This window comes from Aotus nancymaae, unplaced genomic scaffold, assembly GCF_030222135.1.
Source record: "Aotus nancymaae isolate 86718 unplaced genomic scaffold, 86718_ANA_hifiasm-v0.15.2.pri h1tg000108l, whole genome shotgun sequence".
NCBI lineage: Eukaryota > Metazoa > Chordata > Mammalia > Primates > Aotidae > Aotus > Aotus nancymaae.
The window spans coordinates 2,072,518-2,096,311 of NW_026988523.1; the positions used below are offsets into that span (position 1 = coordinate 2,072,518).

The 23,794-nt window shown below is 44.3% G+C and overlaps 1 protein-coding gene across 1 annotated transcript in view; it reads right to left on the reverse strand.

Moving 5' to 3' along the window:
- The window catches only part of DPT (dermatopontin), a 30,130-nt gene extending 23,318 nt beyond the window's left edge, over window positions 1-6,812 (reverse strand). The window contains exon 1 of the mRNA XM_012444636.3: window positions 6,269-6,812. Within this exon, the coding sequence (XP_012300059.1) occupies window positions 6,269-6,573 (305 nt within the window). The 5' untranslated portion in view covers window positions 6,574-6,812. The remainder of the gene's footprint in view (window positions 1-6,268) is intronic.
- Between the last annotated feature and the right edge of the window lie 16,982 nt (window positions 6,813-23,794).

Here is a 23,794-nt window from a genome sequence, read left to right on the forward strand (position 1 = left end):
GAAATGGGCTCAAATTATGAGCTTCCCACCACAATCACCATTTTATGTATAAGGAAACTCAGGTTTAGAAAAGATAAGTAATTCCCCAAAGGACACACAATATTGTACATATATTATTTAATTCTCACAACAGTTCTAGGGAGGGGTGTTTAAATGTAGAAGCTGAGGATTCAAGAGTTGAGATGATTTGAGTAAATGTAGTAGTGGGGTTGCATTTTGAGAATTGTTCTGTCTGACTCTAAACTTCATAAACTTTCCAAAACGTCAAGATACCTCAAAGAAACACACATGCGCGTGCACACACACACACACACACACACAGAGTATCTTAACTATGCAGAACTCTCTTATTGATTGGGAAGATTGGGGAAGATTGTGTCCTGCCAGTTCCCAGACAGAAGCAAATCCCCTCGGAGGAGGAGGGAGCTTTTGCCATCCTTACAAGAACAGCAAACAGCCATTTTTGCAGAGCTCAGGTTCCCCTAGACAATTGATTCCTAGCACTTAGGAGAGTGACCTAGATGGAAAGTTGGCAAGAATCCTAGATCTGCCATAACCCTCTTCTCCCACACTCAGCCTTCTTGGCCTCAGAAGTCATCCTTACATAGGTTTGCTATCTTTTTTAGGTCAGCACTCTCTATGGCTTTATCCAGGAACAAAAATAACATCCACATTTCGTATCACCCACAGCACTGTGGAATCAGGCTGGCTGGCCGAGGTCCTCCCTCTGCCATCCGCTAGCCATGCAAGGGCAACCTCCTCATGTGCAAAACACCTGGTTCCCAATATTGTTGTGAAGATCAAACAATATTAGATTTTGAGTAACACATGGGCATAGACTATATGTTATTCATCTCCATCTTCCTGGGACCTGGCAAAGTTTGTGCAAATAAGCATTTGGTAGCGAATGAATGAACAAATGAACATGTAAATGAGGAATACTCTATGAATCACCATATAGATCAGGGTTAGGGCCATAGAACCTATACTTACATAAAGTTATGGATTTCTCTCCTCATTCCCATCTCTCCCCTTCTGCTGATATTTACATCTACTTCTATAAAACGAGGATGACAGTTCCTAAACCTGACAGTAATGTTTTTATTCGCTTTCTAATCGCTTTAGTCTCGCGGCCTTTATTCCTATTCTATGAGGTAAGGAGATTGCTCTAGATTGCTCCTGAGACCCACTCCCTCCAGGGCCGGGATTCTCGGATTCTGTCGTATTATGTTTGTGCCACATCCCTATATTTGTTTTTTTCAACCTTTTTATTTTGAAGTAACTTTAGATTTACAGACTAGTTGTAAAGCTAATACATAAAATTCATGTATACTCTTCACCAGCTTCCTCTAATGTTATTTTTCGTAACTCTGGAGTGTCCAGGAATGCTAAGAAATGTTAAGAAATTAACCCTGATATAACACCAAACTCCAGACTTTGGATTTCATCAGCTCTTCCACAAATGTCAAACCAGGGTAGGTTACTGTGAAGCATTTAGTCCTTATGGCTTTTGAAAGAAAGAGTTTCTTATTCAATTCTTTAACTGATCGAGAGAATGGAAACCTGGTGAAAACTTCATTCCGCGGCGGCAAAGTGTATCGGCCATCCCCTGTGCGTGCTTTAGTGATCCTTAGGAAATCTCGAAAGACCATCCTGCACGTTAGTGAATGCAACAAAACAGAATGAGATGTGAACAACATAATTGAAACCCCTATTACAGACGTTAGTAAATACGGTAAATCAGAATGAGATGTGAACAACATAATTGAAACCCCTATTACAGACGTTAGTAAATACGGTAAATCAGAATGAGATGTGAACAACATAATTGAAACCCCTATTATAGACACCGTAATGTTGAGAATCAAAGATGTAAGCAAAATGGTTCCCCCTGTGGAAACTCTGCAGGCCTCTTTGCTGAGGCCCGTGGGGACACTGGCTGAGGTTGGGACTGCTGATGTAGTCTTTCACTGCACATCTACTGAGGGCCTGTTATGGACCAGCACTCTTCTGGGCACTGGGGATACAGTGCTGAATGAGACAAAGCCCCTGTGTTCACAAAGCTCATATCTTGGTGAGGGAGACAAAACAAGAAACAAACACAAGTCAGGCAGTGATAAGGATGTTGCAGGAAACGAAGCAGGCTGAGGGAGTGGAGATGGTGAGACGAGGCGGGAGAGGAGGTGGTCTTGGAAAGCATCCCGAGGAAGTGGGGGCTGTGAGTACTCAATACTCAGAACCATCACTCAGGACGACTGCCCTGCGCTACACTGAGCCTTGATCTTGCTTAGATTAGGGAAATAGTCCGACCGTGGAAAACAGTTCCCACCCAACCTACCCATCTTCAAATGTACCTTGATGCTGCTATAGCCCTGTTGCAAAGATTCCTTTCTCCTCTTCTCCAGTCTGTGGCTCACCACTGGTGAATTGATAAACTCAGATCTAACACAAACTGCCACTCCAAAACATCTCCTTGGGATTCTTTGAAGCCCTGGGTAAAAAGTAGATGCCAATAAATGGAATATTCTTCCTCTGAACTCAGACTCCATGGAAAGCTGGCTTGCCCAATATGAGCCACATCAATTCCAGGTTCACTGAACTTTTACCACCTGCCCATGACGTGCCAGGCGTTTGTTTTTGACTTTAATTTGCTTTAGAGTTTTCTTATACTTTCTGCTACAAGTATCACAGTAACACAAGTAACAGCTTGTGAGGTGGGACGCACCTTCCTTTCCTCCTTCTTCCTTCCTGCCTCTTTGCTTCTTTTTCTTTCTCTTTCTCTCTCTTTCTTTCTTTCTTTCTTCTCTTTCTTTTTCTTTTCTTTTCTTTCCTCTTTTCCCTTCTTCTCTTTCTTTTAGCCAGAATGAGGAACCGAATGCCACAGATATGAGCAGGAGCTGTGAATCCAGGTTTCCTGCATCTAAGCCCCAAGAGCCTTCCACCACTTAGTAGCTCAATCTCATTAGAAAATTTCCCCTTCATCTTGTTCCACACGGGACCCAGTGCCCTATAGCCTGTGCCGAGCCAAGTTAGAGCAGCTTCCCTGAGAACAACCTAGGCATGCCCTAGGATGGAAAAATAGCACTCATGGGGGCCCAGGTAAGCCTCTGGGCAGTTGTTAGTGCCGGAGACCAGCATCCACACTTCAGAAGCCGATACTTTGAAGAGGTGGGTTTTCAACAGAGAAACTGGTCAACGGCAGCCCCACAGACCACTCAGCTATGATGGCAGCACCTTTTAAAGATGGAGCTTTGATTAGAAAGATTTTCTTCTTAGCAGATCCTATGTACTATTGTCAAGTCTGTGTTCAAGACTCCTTCCTTCTTTTAAAATAAACCTGAAAGCTAATTTGGTTATACAAGGCATCCAAACTGCACAAGACCATCAACAACTGTTCCCTGAGAACAGACTAAGCCTGTAGCCAACATGAAGATGTAACTGCTCCCCAACCCATAAGCAATTTCTTTCCTTCCAGATTTTTCCCTGAGACTGGAGCCTGAACTCAAAGGCATAATCATCTTTAAAAGTGCCTCCAGAGGAATTGGTGTTAGTCCTAGAAAAGCTGGATCTTATCGTAAAGAAGCTGTTCTACATGTTTGTGAGTTTTCAACCCTGTGATTAGTAGAGGGGAAGAAGGAGGCAACAGAGGGTGGGAGGAGGAAAGGAAACCAAAATCACTAGACCCTGCACACCCAAAAATGCTGAGGAAGAGGAGGTAGAAGAGATTTCTCATCTGTCAGCTTTTCACTTGACACCACGGGCCAGATAAAATCATGTTATTTCGCCTTCTTCCTCTTTTGCTCTTCTTCAAATAGTTTGGGAGTTCATGAAAAACCAATCACAGTTGGCAAGTTTAAAACTAAACATCATTCGACTTCTCTCTCTAGGAGGGATGAACACAAAGATCAACAGAATGTGAGAAAAAGCCAAGAGCATTTTCAGGGGTGAGCCACAGCTCTGTGGATCCATCAGAGATCATGCAGTCTGACTGCTCATTTTCCAAATGAGGCAGGAGCCTAGAGGGCTGAGCGTCTGGGCCCAGGTCACACCACAAGTCATTAGAACCAGGATCCAGACCCAGGCCTCCTGACTCAGCACCAGGGCTCTTCCTCTAGGGCTTGGGGAAGTGTAGCTCAGTGCTGCTTATCTGTGGCTCTGAAAAGGGCTGTTAGAAAGCAGTCCTGCCCATGAGACGGTGCCCCTGAGAGATGAGGGCTGGAGGGACAGTTGTAGCTCGGTCATTGACATGCTCCACATTAGGCCGTGGGCCTGGCTGTGAGGAGTCATGGAGATTACCCTCAAGGCGAGCCTGGTCTCTGAATCAGCATCTGTCAGAAGGGGTTTGGAATAACTAAATCTGCTCACCAGAGGCCATGGGGTAGATGAGGACAGCCCATAAAGGCTGCCCAAGCAGCCTCCACAGCCCCAGTGCCCCAACCTGCTACTGCCTGTGTGAGCCCACACCCCGCCCCTTCTGCAGGCCAGCTGAGCCCCTCCACAGTCCTCATCCCTCCAGGGCTGGGCTTCTGTTGTGGGCTTGCAGGCCCCCACCCTCTCTAGGATGAAGAACTGCTCTGAGTCCGGTGGCCTTAGCTCTGCTTACAGAGTCAGCTGTCGGGTGGGAGCCCACGCTGGGTGGAGGCGGCAGCCTCTCAGGAACCCATCATTGTGGCAAAGCACAAACTCTTTGGAGCAAAGACTCTCTGGTCCAAAACCCAGCTTTCTAGCAGAGGAAATACCTGATCTCTAGACTGCAATTTGTCTACCTCTAAATGGCATATACATTTGTTTTGAGCATTACATGAGCTGAACCACACAGCGTGGAGCCTGCTCAGGGTAAGCACCCAATGAATGGCAGCTGCTGTTATTACTTAGAGGCCCGCACTCTTGCCTGGCTCCTTCATCCATCAGTGTCTCTTCCTCTTGATTTCCCATCATCACCTCTCTACTGGTTGTGTCCCCCAGTGTTCTATGCTTTTTCTTTCTTTCTTTCTTTCTTTTGACACAGAGTCTTTGTCACAGTGGCGTGAGCATGGCCCTCTACAGCCTCAACTCCCTGGGCTCGAGTGATCCTTCTGCCTTAGCCTGCTGAGTAGCTGGGGCCACAGGCCATGTGCAACTACACCCGGCTAACTTTTTTTTTTTCTGTAGAGACGGCGTCTGGCTATGTTGACTAGGCTGGTCTCAAACTCCTGATCTCAAGTGATCCTCCCTCCCCAGCCTCCCAAAGGGTTTGGGATTACCGGCATGAGCCCTCATACCTGGCCAGGTTTAATGCTTGACCCCTCCCGTCCCCACTACACTAAGTACTTGTTGGCATGCACCTGGCTTGCTCTACAGAGAGCACATGCAGCAGCCCTCCAGGTGGGCTTCCTCCTTTCTGGACCACCTCCCCCATTCTCTCCTCCAAACCTCCTGGCTCCATCTAGGCTGTTGTAATCAGCCTAGCAGTGAAACTAGGATGAGCTTCTGACCAAGCCCCTGGGCTGAGACCCAGCTGAGACAATCACATCACACAAAAAAGTGCATGTTCCACGACACTGCCTAGGGCAGAATGCAGTCGGGGGAGACAGCACCTCTCTCTAAAAGCCTTCAGTAAACTATTTTCTAGCCATGAAACCCACTTTAAATTCAGACAGAGAGAAGGACCTCAGTACTCAAAATTGAGAAAGCACATTTAATCTGGGCAGTAGACAGCTATTTAATTTCACTCCTCTTTACCTAAATTTCCTTGCCCCCTCTTTTCCATTCACTTGCTCTAAAACAGTATTTCTCAGCTCTCTGTGCTGAGAGATCAATTGTTTATTTTTATTGTTCCCAAACTACTGTGGGCTAATACTTTTGTAAAATGGTAAAAATAAATTGCTACAAAAGAAAAATGCCATTCCAATGGCACAGCAAGTTTAAGTTGCCGTAAAGTTTCTTACTTTCAGTTTCTATACATATCTTTTGGTAGTCTGGTAAGAAAGCTTCTTGCAGACCTACCCCAGCCCCTGGCCCAAACCAAGAGTAGGTAGAGCTGCTTCTGGAAGGAACAGAACCACAGAGGAATCTGTCTCCCACAGACACTCCCCATCCGGGTTTTTGTCCTATAATGTAGTCTGCTCAGCAGCAGCCCTGCTCCACCCAGAGCAAGCAATGGTGAGGTCTGGGGTGAGATTTGCCCAGGCTTTGGGTGCTGATATTCCTTGAGAGTCTAGCAGCCCCCAGGAGGAGGGCTATGCAGAGATGTTCCCAGCCCAAGCGCAGTGCAGCGACTGGCCCTTACCATTCCATGCCAGCCCTGTTGATCTCCTCCCACCAGCACTCCGTGGGTTCCCCGAGGCTCTGTGGCGTGGGCATGCAGGCGTAGTTCCATTGTCTGTCAGAACCTTCCTTCTTGCTGAAGATGCTCCTCACGGCCACTATCACCTGCCCTTGGGGACACTGGTAGCTGAAGCCCTGCCGATTCAGATTCACCCACCCATCATCGCTGTAGTCATGATACTGCTGGTACGGGTACCCATAATCACCGTACTGGCCCCAGGCTATGGTGACCAGTGGCAGAAGCACCCAGAGAAGACTGAGGTCCATGCTGCCTGGGATTTTGGCAAGCAATGTCACTCTAAGATTGCTGGTCTGACTGTTTTATATAGCTGCCGCTGACATGTGGCTTCCAGATGTGGATGAGAAGGATCCAAATGCAGTGTGTCATTGCTTAAGCAAAACTTTTCCATGCTGAGATGTTAGCCATAAGCGCATTCAGTCTTTTTTAAGGTGGAATTCTAGGAATATACCAGCAGCATGTAAGTCTAAGAAACTCCCTGGAGAAAGAACAACTTTGTAGGTACGTTACAAAAGCCAACTGCTGCGACCCTCTGCAGATACATTCACTTGAAAAACAGTGATTCGCAGCATATTTGTCCCTCCCCTTTGAGCACCTCACCCCTTTCTGTCCTACCCTCCCTGCCACTAGCAAACACCTATATTTGTTCTCCAAACTAGCCTTCCGGGACCGCACAAATACCCAGAGAGTGATTTTAAAACACCGAAACCAGAGACTGAAGGCACAGAGCCATCTAGATTTCTGTAAGCCTGAATGCGTAGCTAAGTTCTCAGTTCAGTATCTTTTAACCCTTGAGTATAAGCATGGGTGTACCAGTTTGCAAGGCTACTCTGAAAATTCATATATTGCATAAGGAAGTACTATAGGCCCATGGGGAGATAAGTTGGATGTGATTTCTAAACTTAAACATTCTACTATGCTGGTGAAATGTGACCCAGTCAAGTCTAGAAGCTGTGCTCTGCTCTCAAAATGTAAGGGGTTTAATCTAAATAAACCTACTTTTCATCCTTTGGTATTTTTGCCCTCACACTGAATTTTCTTTTCATTGAGTTGTAATTTACATATAAATTAATTCGCCTTTTAAAATACTTAGTGTGCAGTAATATAGTCAGCACCTTAATCAAGACGTAGAACAGTTCCATCAATCTAAAACATCCCCTTATAACCTTTGTAGTCAGATCTTCCCAAACACTCAGACCCTGGTAACCACCAATTTACCTTCTGTCTCTATAGCTTTGCCTTTTCCAGAACGTCAGATAAATTGAATCATACCACACGCAGGCTTCCATGTCGTCTTTCACTTAGCAAAATGCTTTTAAGAGTCATCCATTTTAAAATTCAATATCTTGTTGCATGTGTTAGTATTTCGCTTCTTGTTATTGTAGAGTAATACTCCATAGCATGGATATACCACGGATTCTTTATACATTTACCAGTTGAAAGACATTTGGGTTGTTTCCAGTTTCTGAAAATGCATTATATATAATGAATTACATAAAAGTAATTATAAATAAAGTTGATATAAACATCTATGAACAGGTTTTCATGTGAACAAATTTTAACTCCATTTGGGTCAATACCTAGGAGTGGGATTGCTGGATCAGAAGGTAACATATGTTTAACTTTAAAAGAAACTCTCTAACTGATTTCAAAAGTGGTGATACCATTGTCCACCCCTACCAGAAAATTGCCTTTAAAAAATTCAGCTATTCAGATAGGTTTGTAGTGATATTTCAGTGTGGTTTTGATTTTTATTTCCCTAATCACCCATGATTTTGGCATCTTTTCATGTGTTCTTTACCCATTCTATGCATTCTTTGAAGATTTGGCTTTTTAAATCTTTTGAAACCTTTGGGCATCTCTTAAGCACATAGTAGTTCCCATTTCTCATCAGTGCTGTTCTTAAAGTTTCTTGAAATTGTGATCGTAGACCAATTCTATCTAAAGCCTCTGTGAAGCTTGTTAGAATGTAGACTCCAGCTTATCTCCAGGCCTGCTAAATCATAACCTCCCAAGGCGTGCTCACGTATCCACATTTTAAAAACAGCTTCCCAGGTGATTCTTATTCCCATCAATGGCTAAGAGTTACTTTCCTAAAGGAATATGGTAACAGAGAAAAATCACCCTATTAATCCCACCCTCTGCCTAACCTATAGTACATCTACCAGATGATAGTCAGTCTAGATCAAACATCAAGATAGCCTTGAAAGGGAAAGAAAGTCATACATGAGAATAAAGCAGCAAGTAACTCTCTGTGTCTCTCTCTGTCTCTGTCTCTGTCTCTGTCTCGTGTGTGTGTGTGTGTGTGTGTGTGTGTGTGTGTGTGTGTGTTGGGCATGCAGTTTTCTCCGATGATGATGCTCATTGAAGCAAGGGGGAGAGGCTCTGGGCTGAACAGCTGTGTGAGTCTCAGTTTTGTTTTTAGCACCATCTTCTCCCACCACTTCCACCCCTAAGTTACTGCCCAGTGCTGGCAATTGAATTCTTCCTAGCTTAGAATGATCTCTTTGATTCATGATATGCTGGAGCAATCATTCTCAACCTTATCAGCATTTAAGGATTATCTGGAAAGCTTTTGGAAACCTCCAGTGTCTGAGCAATTTCTAGACCAATCAGCTCAGAAGCTTCTGAGGAGGACCCCGACAGTAGTGTTCTTTGAAACCTCCCAATGGGCTTCTCACAGGCAGCCAGGGTTGAGGAACTCTTTGCTAGAGGATTCTGTTTTTCAGTTTATCATCCTGATGCTCATGGGTTGTATCTTGCACTCTGGGCATGACATGAGCTATTTTAAATTGTAAAGAGCTCTAAGAGACAAAGCAAATTATTGTAAGCACTCATCTTTATTATATATTTATTTTTCAACAATTCCAGGGCCTGCCCGACCTCCATTCTCTGCAGACCTCTTTCAATTACAGCTAGAACTACCTCAGCTGGATTCCCTGTAATGTGCAAAAGTAAACATCTTCATGCTATAGTCCAGTTTGAATGTAGATTTCTGTTATTGAAAGGTGAAGCAACCTAACTCATCCAGTGTCTCAGGAGATTCCAGAAACCGCTGAGGCCTTTGAGAGGGATTCTGGTAGCTGCACAGAGAATGTTTTCCATACGCAGACATTAAGGACATAAGAATAATGCATTTACAGTTGACCATGTGTTTTCAACTAGGTTACTATATTATCTTCCTCATAACTGTCTATGTTAGTGAGGCATTACTGGAGTTAGTTTTTCACAGATGAAGAAACTGTGGTGAGACAGCATTTTGGGCCAAATTTCTAGAACTGGAAGGATATGATTCCATGTCTTCTGATTCCCATTCTGCAATTCCTTCCATCATTTCATCAAAGTTACAGGTACTAATTATTGTATTTAGAAATAATTGTCAAATAATGCACTTAACAAGTTATGTATATTAACACACACACAAAACTAACTTTCACTATGGATTTCTGCTGTGATTTGGAAAGTCTGCTCAATAGACCCTGGGGACTTTAAAGAACTAAGTATTCGATCAGTAGTTTTCAGGGGTTGCTCTAAAACCAGCAGCATCAGCGTCACCTGGGAACTTGCCAGAAATGCAAATCCTCCTGCCTCACTCAGACCTCTGAATCAGACAGTCTGGGAGTAGGGCCCAGCAATGTGTGTTTTAACAAGCCCTTTAGGTAACCTGGTACTCACTAAAGTGAGAATCACTGTATATAAGATAATGCAGAACACTCTACCCAAATTCCAGGAGTCACTTCTCAAGAAGTTACATGGTGATGCTGAAGCCTGTATGACTCAGTTCACTACTTTCGATTCTGGTGCTCACACGATTAACCACTGGGCTATCTTACCTCCTAGTAGATAATGGACTTAAGATATTTTGGAGATTCTGACAAAGAGCATTTAAGTCTGCATAATTCTTCTTTCTCTTATTCTTCTTTTCTATCGCCTTATCCTCCTCCTTCTTCAGCTTTATTGAGATATAATTAACGTACCATATAATTCACCACTTAAGGTATGTAATTCAATCTATCCCCTAAATCAGTATATTTACAGAGTTGATGCCACCACCACCACAAGCAATTTTAGAATGTTTTAACCACCCGGCAAGAAGCCCTGAACACATCAGTAGTCACTCTCCATTTCTCTTCACCCTTTAGCCCTAGGCAACAATTAATCTACTTGCTGTCTCTATGGATTTGTCTATTCTGGACATTTCATATGAATAGAATCATTCAGTATGTGGTCTTTTATGATGGCTTCTTTTGCTTAGCATAATGTTTTATGCTCATGGTTTGTAAAGTTCATCCATTTTGCAGCAAGTATCACCAGTTCATTTTTTATAATGCCAGATAAGTCTACAGAATAAGTCTACCAAATTTTATTTATCCATTTATGAGTTGATGGACATCTGGGTTGTTTCCACCTTTTGGCTATCATGAACAGAGTTGCTATGAACATGTGCGTAGAAGTATACGTGTGGACATGTGTTTTCATTTCTCTCGGGTATATACTCAGGAGCGAAATTGCTGGGTCATATGGTAATTTTATGTTTAACCTTTTAATGACCTGCCAAACTGTTTTCCACAGCAACCGTGGCATTTTACACTCTTACCAGCAGTGTGTGAGGGCTCCAACTTCTTCCCCACATCCTTACCAATGCTTATTAAGTCTGGGTTCTTCTGAACCCAGGCATAGAAACTCATAACCATTCTAGTAAGGCTTTTTGGGACCTGGAACCACTCCTATCTGGCAACTTTCTCAAACATATAATCCCTTTTTGAGAGATTCTTAATATAATTCTTTGCCCAATCTTAATAGGGAGCCCCCAGAATGGCTGTAGAAGCAACTGATTCCTCAAGAGTTAACTTTTACACTTTCTGGATTGGGGTAGCTGCTATTGTACATTGGGAGGGAATGACATAGACTTACAGAGGTCACCCTGGAGCAGACCTGATCCACTGGAGCATTCTGGGTGTGACCTTCTGGCCCCAGGAGGGCTGCTCAGACAGGAGAAGGCAAGGCTCACCCTAGTGCCTGTGCAGAGCTGGAGCCCCAGATGAAGGGATGCTTAACTTGAAATGTTGACTGTGGGTTATTGGAGGATTCCATTTTGTCTGCTGTCTTTTTTTCCTTTTAACTCCTGTGTCTAATCAGGACTTGACTGCAGCTCTAGGTGGCCAAAGTACTATTATGAACTTCCCAGCAAGTGCACGCTGAGGAATCTGTGGCCTCCAAAAAGAGTCTTTGCCGGTTTCACAGTTTAGCTAAGGAAGGCATTCGATAGCCTCGGCACACCCAGACTGTCCGCCCCTTCATCAAACTTGCCACCCTTGCCTGACCCATTGCTCCTTAAGATCTTTTGTGGAACCCACTGTCATATCATTTGGGGTTATCCCTGAGTGCTACAAGTGAGGTTAAAAATGTTCCTATTGGAAGAAGCAGGAGAAAGACTGACAATCCAAGTTCAGGAAATAGAGAAGATAAGACTGGGAGGAGTAGAATAAGGTGTACCTACTATGTGCTAAATACTCTACTATGTGCTTTACAGATGATAGACCAATTGATCTTCCAGCAGTTCTAGGAAAATTAGGTTCAGAGATTACTGCTAGCTGACCCCAATTTTCACAGCTAGTACAGAAAGGGGACTTCATTTGTTAGTAACTACACTACCCCAAGTGCCAAATGGTCACAGCAGGGCCTCAGAGCAGTGGCAGATGGTTCTGAGAAGAGCAGACACTCCTAAAATCCAAATTCTAAGTTAAAATTCTGGTTCTGCGAGTAATCAAAATGACCTTCTGATTTGGGTCAGATAGTTCTTTGTTGCGGAGGCTGGCCGCCCTGTGTATTACAGGATGTTGGACCGCATCCCTGGCCTCTATCCACTAGATGCCAGTAGCATCTTCTCTTCCTCCACTGCGACAACCAGAAATGTTCCAGATGTTGCTAAATGTCCCCTGGAGGAAAAACTCATCTCTGATTGAGAACCACTGAATTAGACAAAACCCATAACCTCTGTTTTATCATCTGTAAAATGGGGGACAATCACAGCACCAGCCACTCACCACAAGATTATTATGACAGCCATATCAAATAGTGGTCTTGCAAAGACTTTGCCAATTGTAAAGCTTAAAACAAATATAGGTTGTTATTCTGACCTAAGGGTTAACACTAGAAACTGGAGTTGACGGGACCATCATGCACGTTAGTGTAATGAGCAACCCCAGGCCTACACAGGGCAGAAGAGCGTTTCTGTGCAGGTGATGACTGGAGGGCTTTGGGAATGAGCAAAGCTGGGGGAATGTGGCGTCACCACTCTCTGGAGTTCCATTAACATGTGGATGAATGTCAGTGGCAGAGGTTCCTGAGAGTGGGTTTTCAGGGAGAGGTGTCAGGATAACCGGGCTGAGCACTAAAGGCAAAGAGTGAGGGTGGAGAATTCAGGAGGCTTGGGAACAGCAGGCAGATGGAGAAGCTACTGTGGTGGAGAAAAGGCTTGGGAACTTGTGAGCTTGGGAACCAGGACTGTGTCTTGGGGTGACAGTAGGGATGGGGATGGGGTGGCGCTAAGCCCAGTTAGCTCTGAGAGACTCACAGAAGGAAGCTTGAGGGCCCAAATGCCTAATTAGTGTTCTGGGATCTGTGAGGATGAATGAAGTACAGAGATGTATGTGTAGGTCCTGGAAATATTGCTTTAGTAAACACATGGTTATAAGTGGAGCAACAGAGACCAGGATATCTGTTACAGCCTCCGAGCTCATGACCTAATAGAGACCATGGTAAAAAAAGCGGGGGCAGGGGGTTCCATTGGAGAGATTTGGTTATAGAAGAGGGAAAAGAAAGAAAACAATTTAATCAGAAAACACTTAAGTGATGTCATTTAAAGCCAAATTTTCTAATTTGAAATTGGCTTAAGTGAGTAAACCTAAGGTTTAAAAAATAAATAACAGCCCCTTTCATTTGTGTAGCATTTTGCATAATGTATATAAACCACATACTCCAGCACTCAGTAAACATTTATTCTTTTCCATTTGCAGGGCTTTAACAGATCTCAGTTCATCTTTGTATTGATGAAGGAGTAAAGTCAGCTTTCTTATTTCCATTTTATCAGTTTGGAAACAGAGACTTTGAGAGGTACAGTGATGTCCAAAGTTACAGAAATATTGGGTGACAAGGCTTGGGCATAAGCCCATGTTCCCCAGTTTGAGCCCTGGCCAGTTCTCTCTGAAAACTTGGCATTGATGGACCTGGTGACACATCCTTTAGGGAAGCAAGGTGGCCACTTCTAGAGCACTTTGCCAGTTCATACAGTTTGTCCAAGCCCTTCCCTCCTACCATCCTGAAGGCAGGTGGTGGGGGCAGGGCTTTAGCAGGAGGAGCAGCCTCCCTGAAAGTGACAGCCTCCCATATAGGACATCTCTGCTGGTGCCGTGCTCCAGCACGGTTTCTGTGTGCTGCTTCCTCTGGTCAAGCTTGGCTCACTCTTTAACTAAGATTCACATTCTTGCTCACATTCCTTAAGCTACAGATTGGCATCTCTTTTCAGCATTGTACAATCACTGTACATCAATTTCAGATGATGGACTTGGTTACCTAAGAAGCAGACTGTCTCTCCTAGCTCTAAAAACACACACCCACACCAAAGTACTGATAGATACATGAGGTCCACAGGTCACCTGCATCACGGCCATGGAGGTATGTGCTAAAGACAGATTCCTGAGTTTTTGGCAGCCTTGCTTCAGTGGAATCCTGGATGGAGGTGAGACCCTGGAATTTGCCTTTTTTTTTTTTTTTTTTTTGATGGAGTCTCGCTCTGTCACCAGGCTGGAGTGAAGTGGTGTGATCTCAGCTCACTGCAACCTCCGCCGCCTGGGTTCAAGCGATTTTCCTGTCTCAGCCTCCTGAGTAGCTGGGACTACAGATGCATGTCACCATGCCCAGCTAATTTTTGTATTTTTAGTAGAGACAGGGTTTCATCATGTTGACCAGGATGGTCTCGATCTCTTGACCTCGTGATCCACCTGCCTTGGCCTCCCAAAGTGCTAGGATTACAGGCATGAGCCACCGCACCTGGCCAGAATCTGTCTTTTTAATGAGCTTTCTCACGTGACTTTTATGCATCCCGAAGTCTAAAACCACAGTCTAAGGGGCATATTTATTTCCTGAGAATGTTTCTGATTTTGTAAGCTTCTCCAAGTATGAGGCAGAACCAGGCAGGGCTCCTCTGCCAACCACCCCACTGTGGGTCGCAGTAGAAATACTCCCCTGGTTCTGTGGCCTGTGGGCTCTGCTGAGGGCTTTGCACCCTAATCCTGCTTTCAGAGAGCCCACCACCTGCCTCCTGCCACACACCGCCCACACCGGCAGTGACAGAGCAGAACTGAGAACTGCAGCAAAGGCAGCAGCTCAGCCTTCCTCTCATGCCTGTCAACAGCCTGGAGCTGAGCACGCTGCACACTAATGAGTACTATTTTCTACCCCAGCTTTTAAAAATGCTGCAATATTAACAACTATCAAAATAATTCAACTCTCTACAGCAGTGGCCTGGCTTCACTGCAAAAGCCACTAACAGGGGCTACAGCATTTCTGCTGTGTGGCTAAAGCCCTGCAGAGTATGTGCACACACACATGCACTCAGACATGCACATACTTTATCATGAAAACTAAATGAGACAATACATGTAAATGTACCGTGCTTGGAACAGATGCTGCTACGGCTGGTACTAAAAACAATGAGATATCATTTTGCAAGGAGATGTGCTGAATATTCTCTATTTACTTTTCAGCTCTTTCCCTTCCCTGCACTGTGTACTGGGAGGCTTTATGTGCTGCCTTAACGTGCTCTCCTGCCCTCTGGTTCCTGCTTGGGCTTGGCCAATGAGAGGCACCAGCAGAATATGGGAGGATGAGAGGAGAGGGGTCAATATATGAATTCCCCTGGCTCCCTGTCACCAAGGCCTGGTTAGCAGTGGCCAGGTTTCTCTCCACACAGCCTTAGCTTTTGCTGGCTGGCTCTGTTTCCAAGGTGAATGCTTCTGCTGGGTTCCAGTAACCTCACTCCCTCACCCTGCAACTTTAGGACTACAGGGATGGTGTCACTGTGGTTTATAGCTGTAGCTAGCCCTGGGGTGTTCACAATTAACCCTGCTCATGTCTCTGTACATAGTTCTTTCATGAATTCTCTCCAGTCACCACTGTTGAATACGCACCTGTTTCCTGCCAGGACCTGACTGATATAAGGAACAACTGTCTGGATTTGATCCAAGGAAGATCCTGAAACAACGTGACTGTCTCCTGCACTGGGCTTCTGTCTCCAGTTTCTTGTGGTCCTTAGCTGCTCATGGGGAGAAGAAAGTCCTCCCCCGCTGTGTGATGTTGGGAAGCATCCACATGCTTCCTCTTCAATGCAAAGCCAGCACCATTTCCACCCACTATTTTCCCACTGTTAACTCTCATATCATTCCATCCAAACCCCTTTGTAACCTTTTCCCTTCAGGAAGTCAAAGGTAAATCTTCTGAAAACCCACTGGGAATCCCTCCGATTTCTCCTTACGTGTATGCCAGGCTTCCCACTAGGTCACGTCGTCCCTGGGCCTGGAGATCTTCCTAGGCAAGGGAAAGTGAGATCTCGCCAACCTGCATGCTTGCATCAGCAGGTCTAACTGTGGTACACACTTTGGTGTCCTTTATATGGTGAGATCTCACCGACTCGCACACTTGCATCAGCAGGTCTAACTGTGGTGCACACTTTGGTGTCCTTTATGTAGTGAGATCTCGCCAACCTGCACGCTTGCATCAGCAGGTCTAACTGTGGTATACACTTTGGTGTCCTTTATATAGTGAGATCTCGCCAACCTGCACGCTTGCATCAGCCGGTCTAACTGTGGTACACACTTTGGTGTCCTTTATATGCAGGTGTAACTGTGGTACACACTTTGGTGTCCTTTATATGCAGGTCTAACTGTGGCACACACTTTGGTGTCCTTTATATTGAACATCGTCTCCATACTCTTTGAAATACACATCCTCCCAATTTTACAACTGAGGGCACTGATGCTTAGAGAGAAACTTGTTCAGGGTTACCCAGCCGATGGAGAAGATCTGTTTTGAAGCCTGTTATAACACAAAGCTCGTGCTCCCAAAATGACGAGTCTCTCAGGGTTGCACCAGAGTTACTCCGAGATCTTGCAAAAAATAAAATACAGCCTCCTGGCCCCCATTCACGGACTGATACAGGCCTGGAGAGAAGACCTGGAAAACGGGAGCCCATAGTGAACTTGCCTGGAGGGCTCTTCCCTGCTCCCTGCCCCTGAAAACCTTCTCCTCAGTTAGATCCCAGCTTTAGTCTCAGTTCCTGGGGAAGTCTTCCTGATCTCCCTGACTCAGAAAATTCCCCACACTCTCACAGGGCTGCATAAATCCCCTTCACAGCCCTTATTCCAATCACAATTTTACATTTATTTGTATAATTATTTGATAAAATCTGATTCCCCATACTAGACTGTAAGTTCCAAGAGGGCCAGTCCTGTGCCTGATTTTACATACTGTTGCTTCTTCAGGGTATTAGTACTGTGTCTGCTGCATTGTGAACATTCAATAAATATTTGTCAAATTATCTGTTCACTGAAATCAGGAGACTGGACCCAATGATCTGTGAGGTCACATGCAGTCTTTAGACCTCATAAGGATTTACCTTAGGATCAAGATGTGAATTCTGTTTATCTGATGCCTCCCAAGATAGAAATTTAGATCAGAAAGTAGCTCAGAAAGTACAGTTTTTGGTCAGGCATGGTAGCTTATGTCTGTAATCCCAGCACTTTGGGAAACTGAGGCAGGAGTGTCTCTTGAGGTCAGGAGTTCAAGAGGAGACTGGATAACACAGAAAGATCCTGTCTCTAAAAAATGTTTATTAAAAATTAGCTGAGCATGGTGTGTGCCTTTTGTCCCAGCTACTTGGGAGGCTGAGGGAGGGATCTCTCGGGCCCAGGAGTGCAAGACTGGAGCGAGCTATCATTGCACCAGTGCGTTCCAATCTAGGCGACAGAGCAAGACCCAGTCTCTAGAAACAAAAACAACAAAAAGGAAAGTACAGTTTTTCTGACGTTTCATTGATTGAAAGATGACCGCAGTATATCTGAGCAGCTGCTGTTTGATAAACTAGACAAGCCATCTGAAAGCAGGAAAGATGCCCTTGCATTCACCACTATATCCCCAGAGCCCAACTCAGGGACTGGTGCATTGATTGCGGATACTGAATCAGTGTTTTCTTGCATGGATGAGTCGAAATAGACCCACACCAATGAAGTAAAGGCACTCTCCACTCCTCCTTTCTCAGTTTGTACCCTTTACCCTAAAAAATGCTTTCGGGAGTCACTGAAGCAAGACTTGAAATAATGTGGCCTTCTAGCTAGTAATATTGCAGAGAAAATAATGATGAAAAGCACATCATGTGGCCACAGTCAAAATGAGATGGCTTTAGAGAAAAAAATATAATTCATAGAATGAAGAGGAAAAACTGTAAAAAGTGTCATGTTTTGCATAACAAAGTAACCCATAGCTTCAACTAAAAGTCTCCAAATGCACAAAAATGCAAAGAACTTCCGGTCTTTTTAGCTATACGATCATAATGATGTAAGTCGTGTCATGTAAAACTTATTCTCTCCTTTTCTCTCTTTACCTATGTGTGTGTGTGTGTGTGCAGATGTGTCTATTCCTACTTAAATGGCTTCTGCACCAATGTATGTATTTTTTTGTGACTGCATGGCTAGATCAGACATCTCATCTCAGTTGACATCCCAAAGAAAATGCATTACAGCCCACAATCCTTAGTAGCTATCAAGTGACTTTATCAATTACCAATACTTCCTGAGACATTTTGATTTTAAGAATTTTGACCTGATGCCTTACAAACGCACTAAATGGTTGTTCTCTCTCAGGCAAGGGCATACTTGCTGTTTATTTTACCACAGCCAACAGCACTTATGGCTTCCTCAGACCTGGTGTAGTGGGTTACATAGTGTCCTCCCACAATGTCTGCCCACCCCAAAACTCAGAATGTGACTTGGTTTAGAACAAAGATCTTTGCAGATGTAATCAGTTAAAAACTCAAGATGAAATCATCCTGCATTTAGAGGGAGGCTGTGGGCCAATGATGGGTGTCCTCATAAGATGAGAGGACATAGAGGGACACAGAGGAGGGGATGATACAAAGATGGAGGCAGAGATTGGAGAGGTAGATGTACAAGCCAAGGGGCTCCACAGATTGCTGGGAGCCACCAGGAGCTAGGATGAGGCAAGGAAGGATTCTGGCTTAGAGTTTTTGGAGAGAGCATGGTCTTGATGACATCTTGAGTTTTGACTTCTAACCTCCAGAATGGTGAGAGTAAACTTCTCTTGTTTTAAACTATCAGGTTTGTGGTATTTATGATGGTATCCCTAGGAAATTAAATCGTCTGAGCTCAAGGCACTTTCATCATTGGGGTGATACAGTCATCCGTCTAGTTACACCTGGGCGAGTATCACACAATCCTGGCAGGCCTTCTCAGCCTCTCTAAACCACCTTCCTCCTCTCTCTGACAGACTCCACCTGCACCAGGCTGTCCCTCCACATTTCAGCTTGGATGGAACATCACAGTGTCTGCTTCCCGAGCAGCCACTAAGCTGAGGGACTGCATGACAGACCCCAGCAGTGAGGGAGGAGAGGAGGGCACCTGGGGCAAAGGGGAATGAGAGACGGAGGGAAACGCATGGAAAGACACCTCTCCTTCCTTTCTTCCATGCACAGTCTGCTCTGAGGCACACTTCCTCCTTGCAAATATTCTAGAGAAGTCCAGGTGCCCAGTGACCACGTCTGCTGAACACCACTTCCCACGTCCCCTCTTTCCTTTCCTCACCCTCACTGGGATTTTCAGATCACAAATACAGCCTTCGCATTCAGTCCTTGCCACAGACTCCGGGAAGACAAGGTGGTATAACTTCAGCAAATTCATTAATATCTCTGTGCTTTGTTTTCCCCTCTGGAAAATGCGGAAATTAGCACTTTCTACCTCATACAATTGTGAGAAATTACATAAATCAGCATACGTAAAACAGTTGAAAGCTGTCAGGCATCAAGGAAGTGGGAAATGATGTGTACTGTTACCTGGCTTACGAAGGTTTCGGTTTTGATACCAAATGTTAATAAGAATTCTTCGTCAAACCCTAATCCTCTAGGAACAATCTGATAATCCCATAAGTATCTTACTTTAATGAGATCAGAAGAACAAAAAGAAATACAAAAGCAACATGTAGGGGAAGGATTATTAGGCGGAAAAAGGCCTGAGAGAATAAGTATCGTTTTTCCCAGGTCTCAGTTCATAAGTTAAAACAAATACTGAGAAAACAGGGAAAAACATTTCATTCTGTTTCACAAAGGTAAAGAAGTGCTTGGCTTCACTCCATAAGCAGGTGCAGCCGCAGCGAGCACTGTGTGGCAGAAGAGCCCCCATCTGCATGGGGTATCCTGGACGCCACGCCAAGCTCTGTATGTTCATTATCACATTTAATCCCATAACAATCTTTTGAGATGGGATTATCCACATTTAGACATGAGAAAACCGTTTGATAGGAAAAGGCTAACTAATTGCCAAGGTCACACTGCCAAACAGTGGAGCAGCTGGGATTTGAACCCAGGAATTCTGACTTTCAGTTTCCCCATCTCATCCTTCCCTAGAGTGTGAGGCAGTCTGAGTCTAGCTCTAAAGCTACTCCCTTATCACAATGCTGGAAGAGCCCTAAAGGAGAAGAATATAAAATGCTGATTTTCCCACTGAAGCAATCATTGTCTCTGACTACTTGGACACACTACAAGTGATATTGGGTAGTACTGAATGAGGTGTGCCAGACTCTACAATTTTTGTCCCCTGACCTGTCCTGTTAATTAGGAGCTACACACACACACACACACACACACACACACACACACACCCCTTAGCATCTGAAATAGGCTCATGAAACATCAAAAAGTGGGTTATAGGCTGTTCATGCCTTCAAATCATGCAACTTAAAGTACTCTGCAGCAAGCCAGAGACAGCAGCGTGAGGGGTGAGGCTCCTGGAAAACGCAGCACGTCCCCGGCAACTGCCCCAGAGTCAGAGCCTCCTGAAACACTGCCATCTGAGCAACAGAATGCTAGGTCCCTGACAAAGTCCCTCCCCTGTTTAGCTTTCAGCTTCCCCTCTGCCACAGGCACTTCCCTCTGCTGGCCTGAGAATGATGAATTAGAACGTGTGTGGTGCCTTAAATTGGAAAGGGCAGTAATTTTCCTGAGCAACGAGCACTGACATTTTCCCATGGCCAATCAGAGAGGAACCAACACTGTAATGCTAGTCAATCCCTTAGAGCTCCCTGGATAAAAGACATTATAGGAGCGTTAATTATCATCGCAGCTGGAAGGAAGAAGAGCTAACATATGAAGTGCTTTTACGGGATGGAGTGGAAGGCTCCGAGTCAGGGATAACTGACAGTGCCTTTGTAGGTTTCCTTTCACTGTGGTGTCACAGGCTTCCCTTTTTTTTTTTTTTTTTTTTGAGACGGAGTTTCGCTCTTGTTACCCAGGCTGGAGTGCAATGGCGCGATCTCGGCTCACCGCAACCTCCGCCTCCTGGGTTCAGGCAATTCTCCTGCCTCAGCCTCCTGAGTAGCTGGGATTACAGGCACGCGCCACCATGCCCAGCTAATTTTTGTATTTTTAGTAGAGATGGGGTTTCACCGTGTTGACCAGGATGGTCTTGATCTCTTGACCTCGTGATCCACCCGCCTCGGCCTCCCAAAGTGCCGGGATTACAGGCGTGAGCCATCGCGCCCGGCCCACAGGCTTCCCTTTACATTAGCTTACTGGCCACCAGTCAGACTGATGAACAGTACTAAGGACAAGAATATTTCCTCAGAAAGCGTGTTCTTAAAATGTACTCATACTCATGAGAAGTGAGCTATAACCTACGAAAGCACCTTGTGTATTAGCGGAAATGGCTGATCCCTCTTCCACTTTCTGTTAAGAATGCACTGTGAAATAGACAGTTACCCTGAATGACTTGAAAACTTAAGTGTCACTGATTTCTGGAATGATTAGGTGAATTGTTTATAACTAATCCTTTGGCCACTCTAATTACAGTTATGTGAATGCTATACCTGGATCTGAAAAAGCACTGTCTTTGACAATGCACACTCTTCCCATCTGGGAATGTAATACACTTGTGCACTGATTAAAGCAAATGCATTTATTAAAATCTTGCTGGAGACCTTGGATAAGTCACCAAACCTCTCTGAGCTTCAGCCTCCACATTTGTTAAACTAATGGATTGGATTAGATTAGAGGCCTTTTCCAACTCTAATGGTCACTGATTCTATATTTAAAATATGTTTTTCTGAAGATAAATACCGGTTTGTAGTATTGGCAATGCTTCTGTCTCTGAAACTTCAACCTCATCATTAAATTCTTAGTTATGGGACGGAATCGGTTACTGAGAAAGATGAGGAGCTCTCCTCTCACAGTCTGCCCCACTTCTTCCCAGGAATCGTATGATTCAGTCACATGAATTACTTCTAGGTACCTGAAAACGCCATGATCACTCTTACTTCCGGCTTTTGTCTGGTCTTCACATGGCATGGAATGCTCTGTGTCCTCTTCTCCATTCACCAGACTCACCCCAATTCACCCTGCTCACTTCAGCTTAGGTGCACCTCCCCCCGTCCCCGGAAGCCTCACCAGGCCCTCCCAGCTGCACAGTGCCCCTCTGGAGCATTCCTGTTTCAAGCGTTTCTATTATACCATTTCCCAAACTCTACTGTGCTTGCCTGTTTGCTTTCTAGAAGTGTCTTCTATTAGGTTGGGTGAAAAAGTAATTGCGGTTTTTGCCATTGAAAGTAATGACCAAAACCGCAATTACATTTGCACCAACCTAATAGATCATAAGATCCCTGGTGGTGGAAACGTTATATTATTCACTCTTAAATCCCATTTCTAGCAGAGTGCCTAGCCACAGATGCTCAATAAATATTCATTGTTGCAATTATATAATTTTAAACCCTGAGCAGCGTTAGGCTATCCACAAAGTTTAGTGACAGCACTTCACCTCCAAGCAGCACTTCGACATGCACGACTGTCAGCTGGTTCTTCTGAATGCTTCTGAGTGTTATGGAGAGCTGCTCCATCAATTAACAGAGCAGTTAACCACCCAACAGATATTTGGGCATTTACCTTATGGCCAGGCGAGAAACACTCCGTTTCACTTTTCTGGGATGGAGAAGGAAGTACATTTCGCAGCTTCGCCAGGGCACTGGACTCATGGGACTCTCCTCTACATTCTTGGTAGAGATAATGCAGGTCTGTGAGAGTGGCCTCTGATGGGGTTGTAATGCTGGTCAATCCTTTAGACCTCCCTGGATAAAAGACAGTATAAGAGCATTAATTATCATTGCAGCTGGAAGGAAGAAGGAGTAAGGTGGTATCACATTGCGGTTTTCACTTCCAAGGATATTTCACGAAAGAATGGTAAAGAAGCATTTGTTGTCATTTATGGCAAGTCCAATACAAAGCTCCAAAAAGTTCACAAAGAATAGAAAACCCCAAATTGAAGCTTTAAAGAAGGAGACTCCTCTACAAATTTTGACTGGAAGCCTAGAAAACTTGCTTTGGAAAATACCTTTTTGGGTAAATATGTGAACATAGTGTGTCTTATATATTGGTAAGCTCCATAAATATCCAATGATACATCAATCACTTCTGTTTCTAAATTGCTGATTTTTAGCTAAGGTTATTCACTTTCTTTGTGTGAGTTGTTTGCAAAAGTGGAAATGTAGAAACGACTACTCATCTTAAGGGGTCGTGATGAGATTTTCTCTACTCCCATTTCTCCCTAATTGCTGGTTTACCAGCCAATTACTAATATTCCAGCTGACAAAAGGAAGGCAATTTGATGGCAGGGACCTAGAACTTTTTTACGGTTATTATTATTATTTGTTTTGTTTTGGTCGGTGAACAGATTTTTATTTTATTTATTTATTTCTTATTTTAATAGTTTTTGGAGGAGAGGTGGTGTTTGGTTACATGGATATGTTTTTTAGTGGCGATTTCTGAGATTTTGGTGCACCCATCACCCATCACCAGAACAGTGTACACTGTATTCAATGTGTCTTCTCCTGACTCTCCAAAGTCCATTGTATCTTTTTTTTTTTTTTGAGACTGAGTCTCACTCTGTTGCCCAGGTTGGAATGCAGTGGCATGATCTCGGCCTCCCATTCTCCTGCCTCAGCCTCCTGAGCAGCTTGGACTACAGGCACAGTTGGCTAATTGTCGTATTATTAGTAGAGATGGGGTTTTCCATTCCCAGGTTACTTCACTTAGAATAGTGGTCTCCAACTCCATCTAGATTGGTGCAAATGTCATGATTTCATTCCTTTTTATGGCTGAGTAGTATTCCATGGTATATATACATCACATTTTTTTTA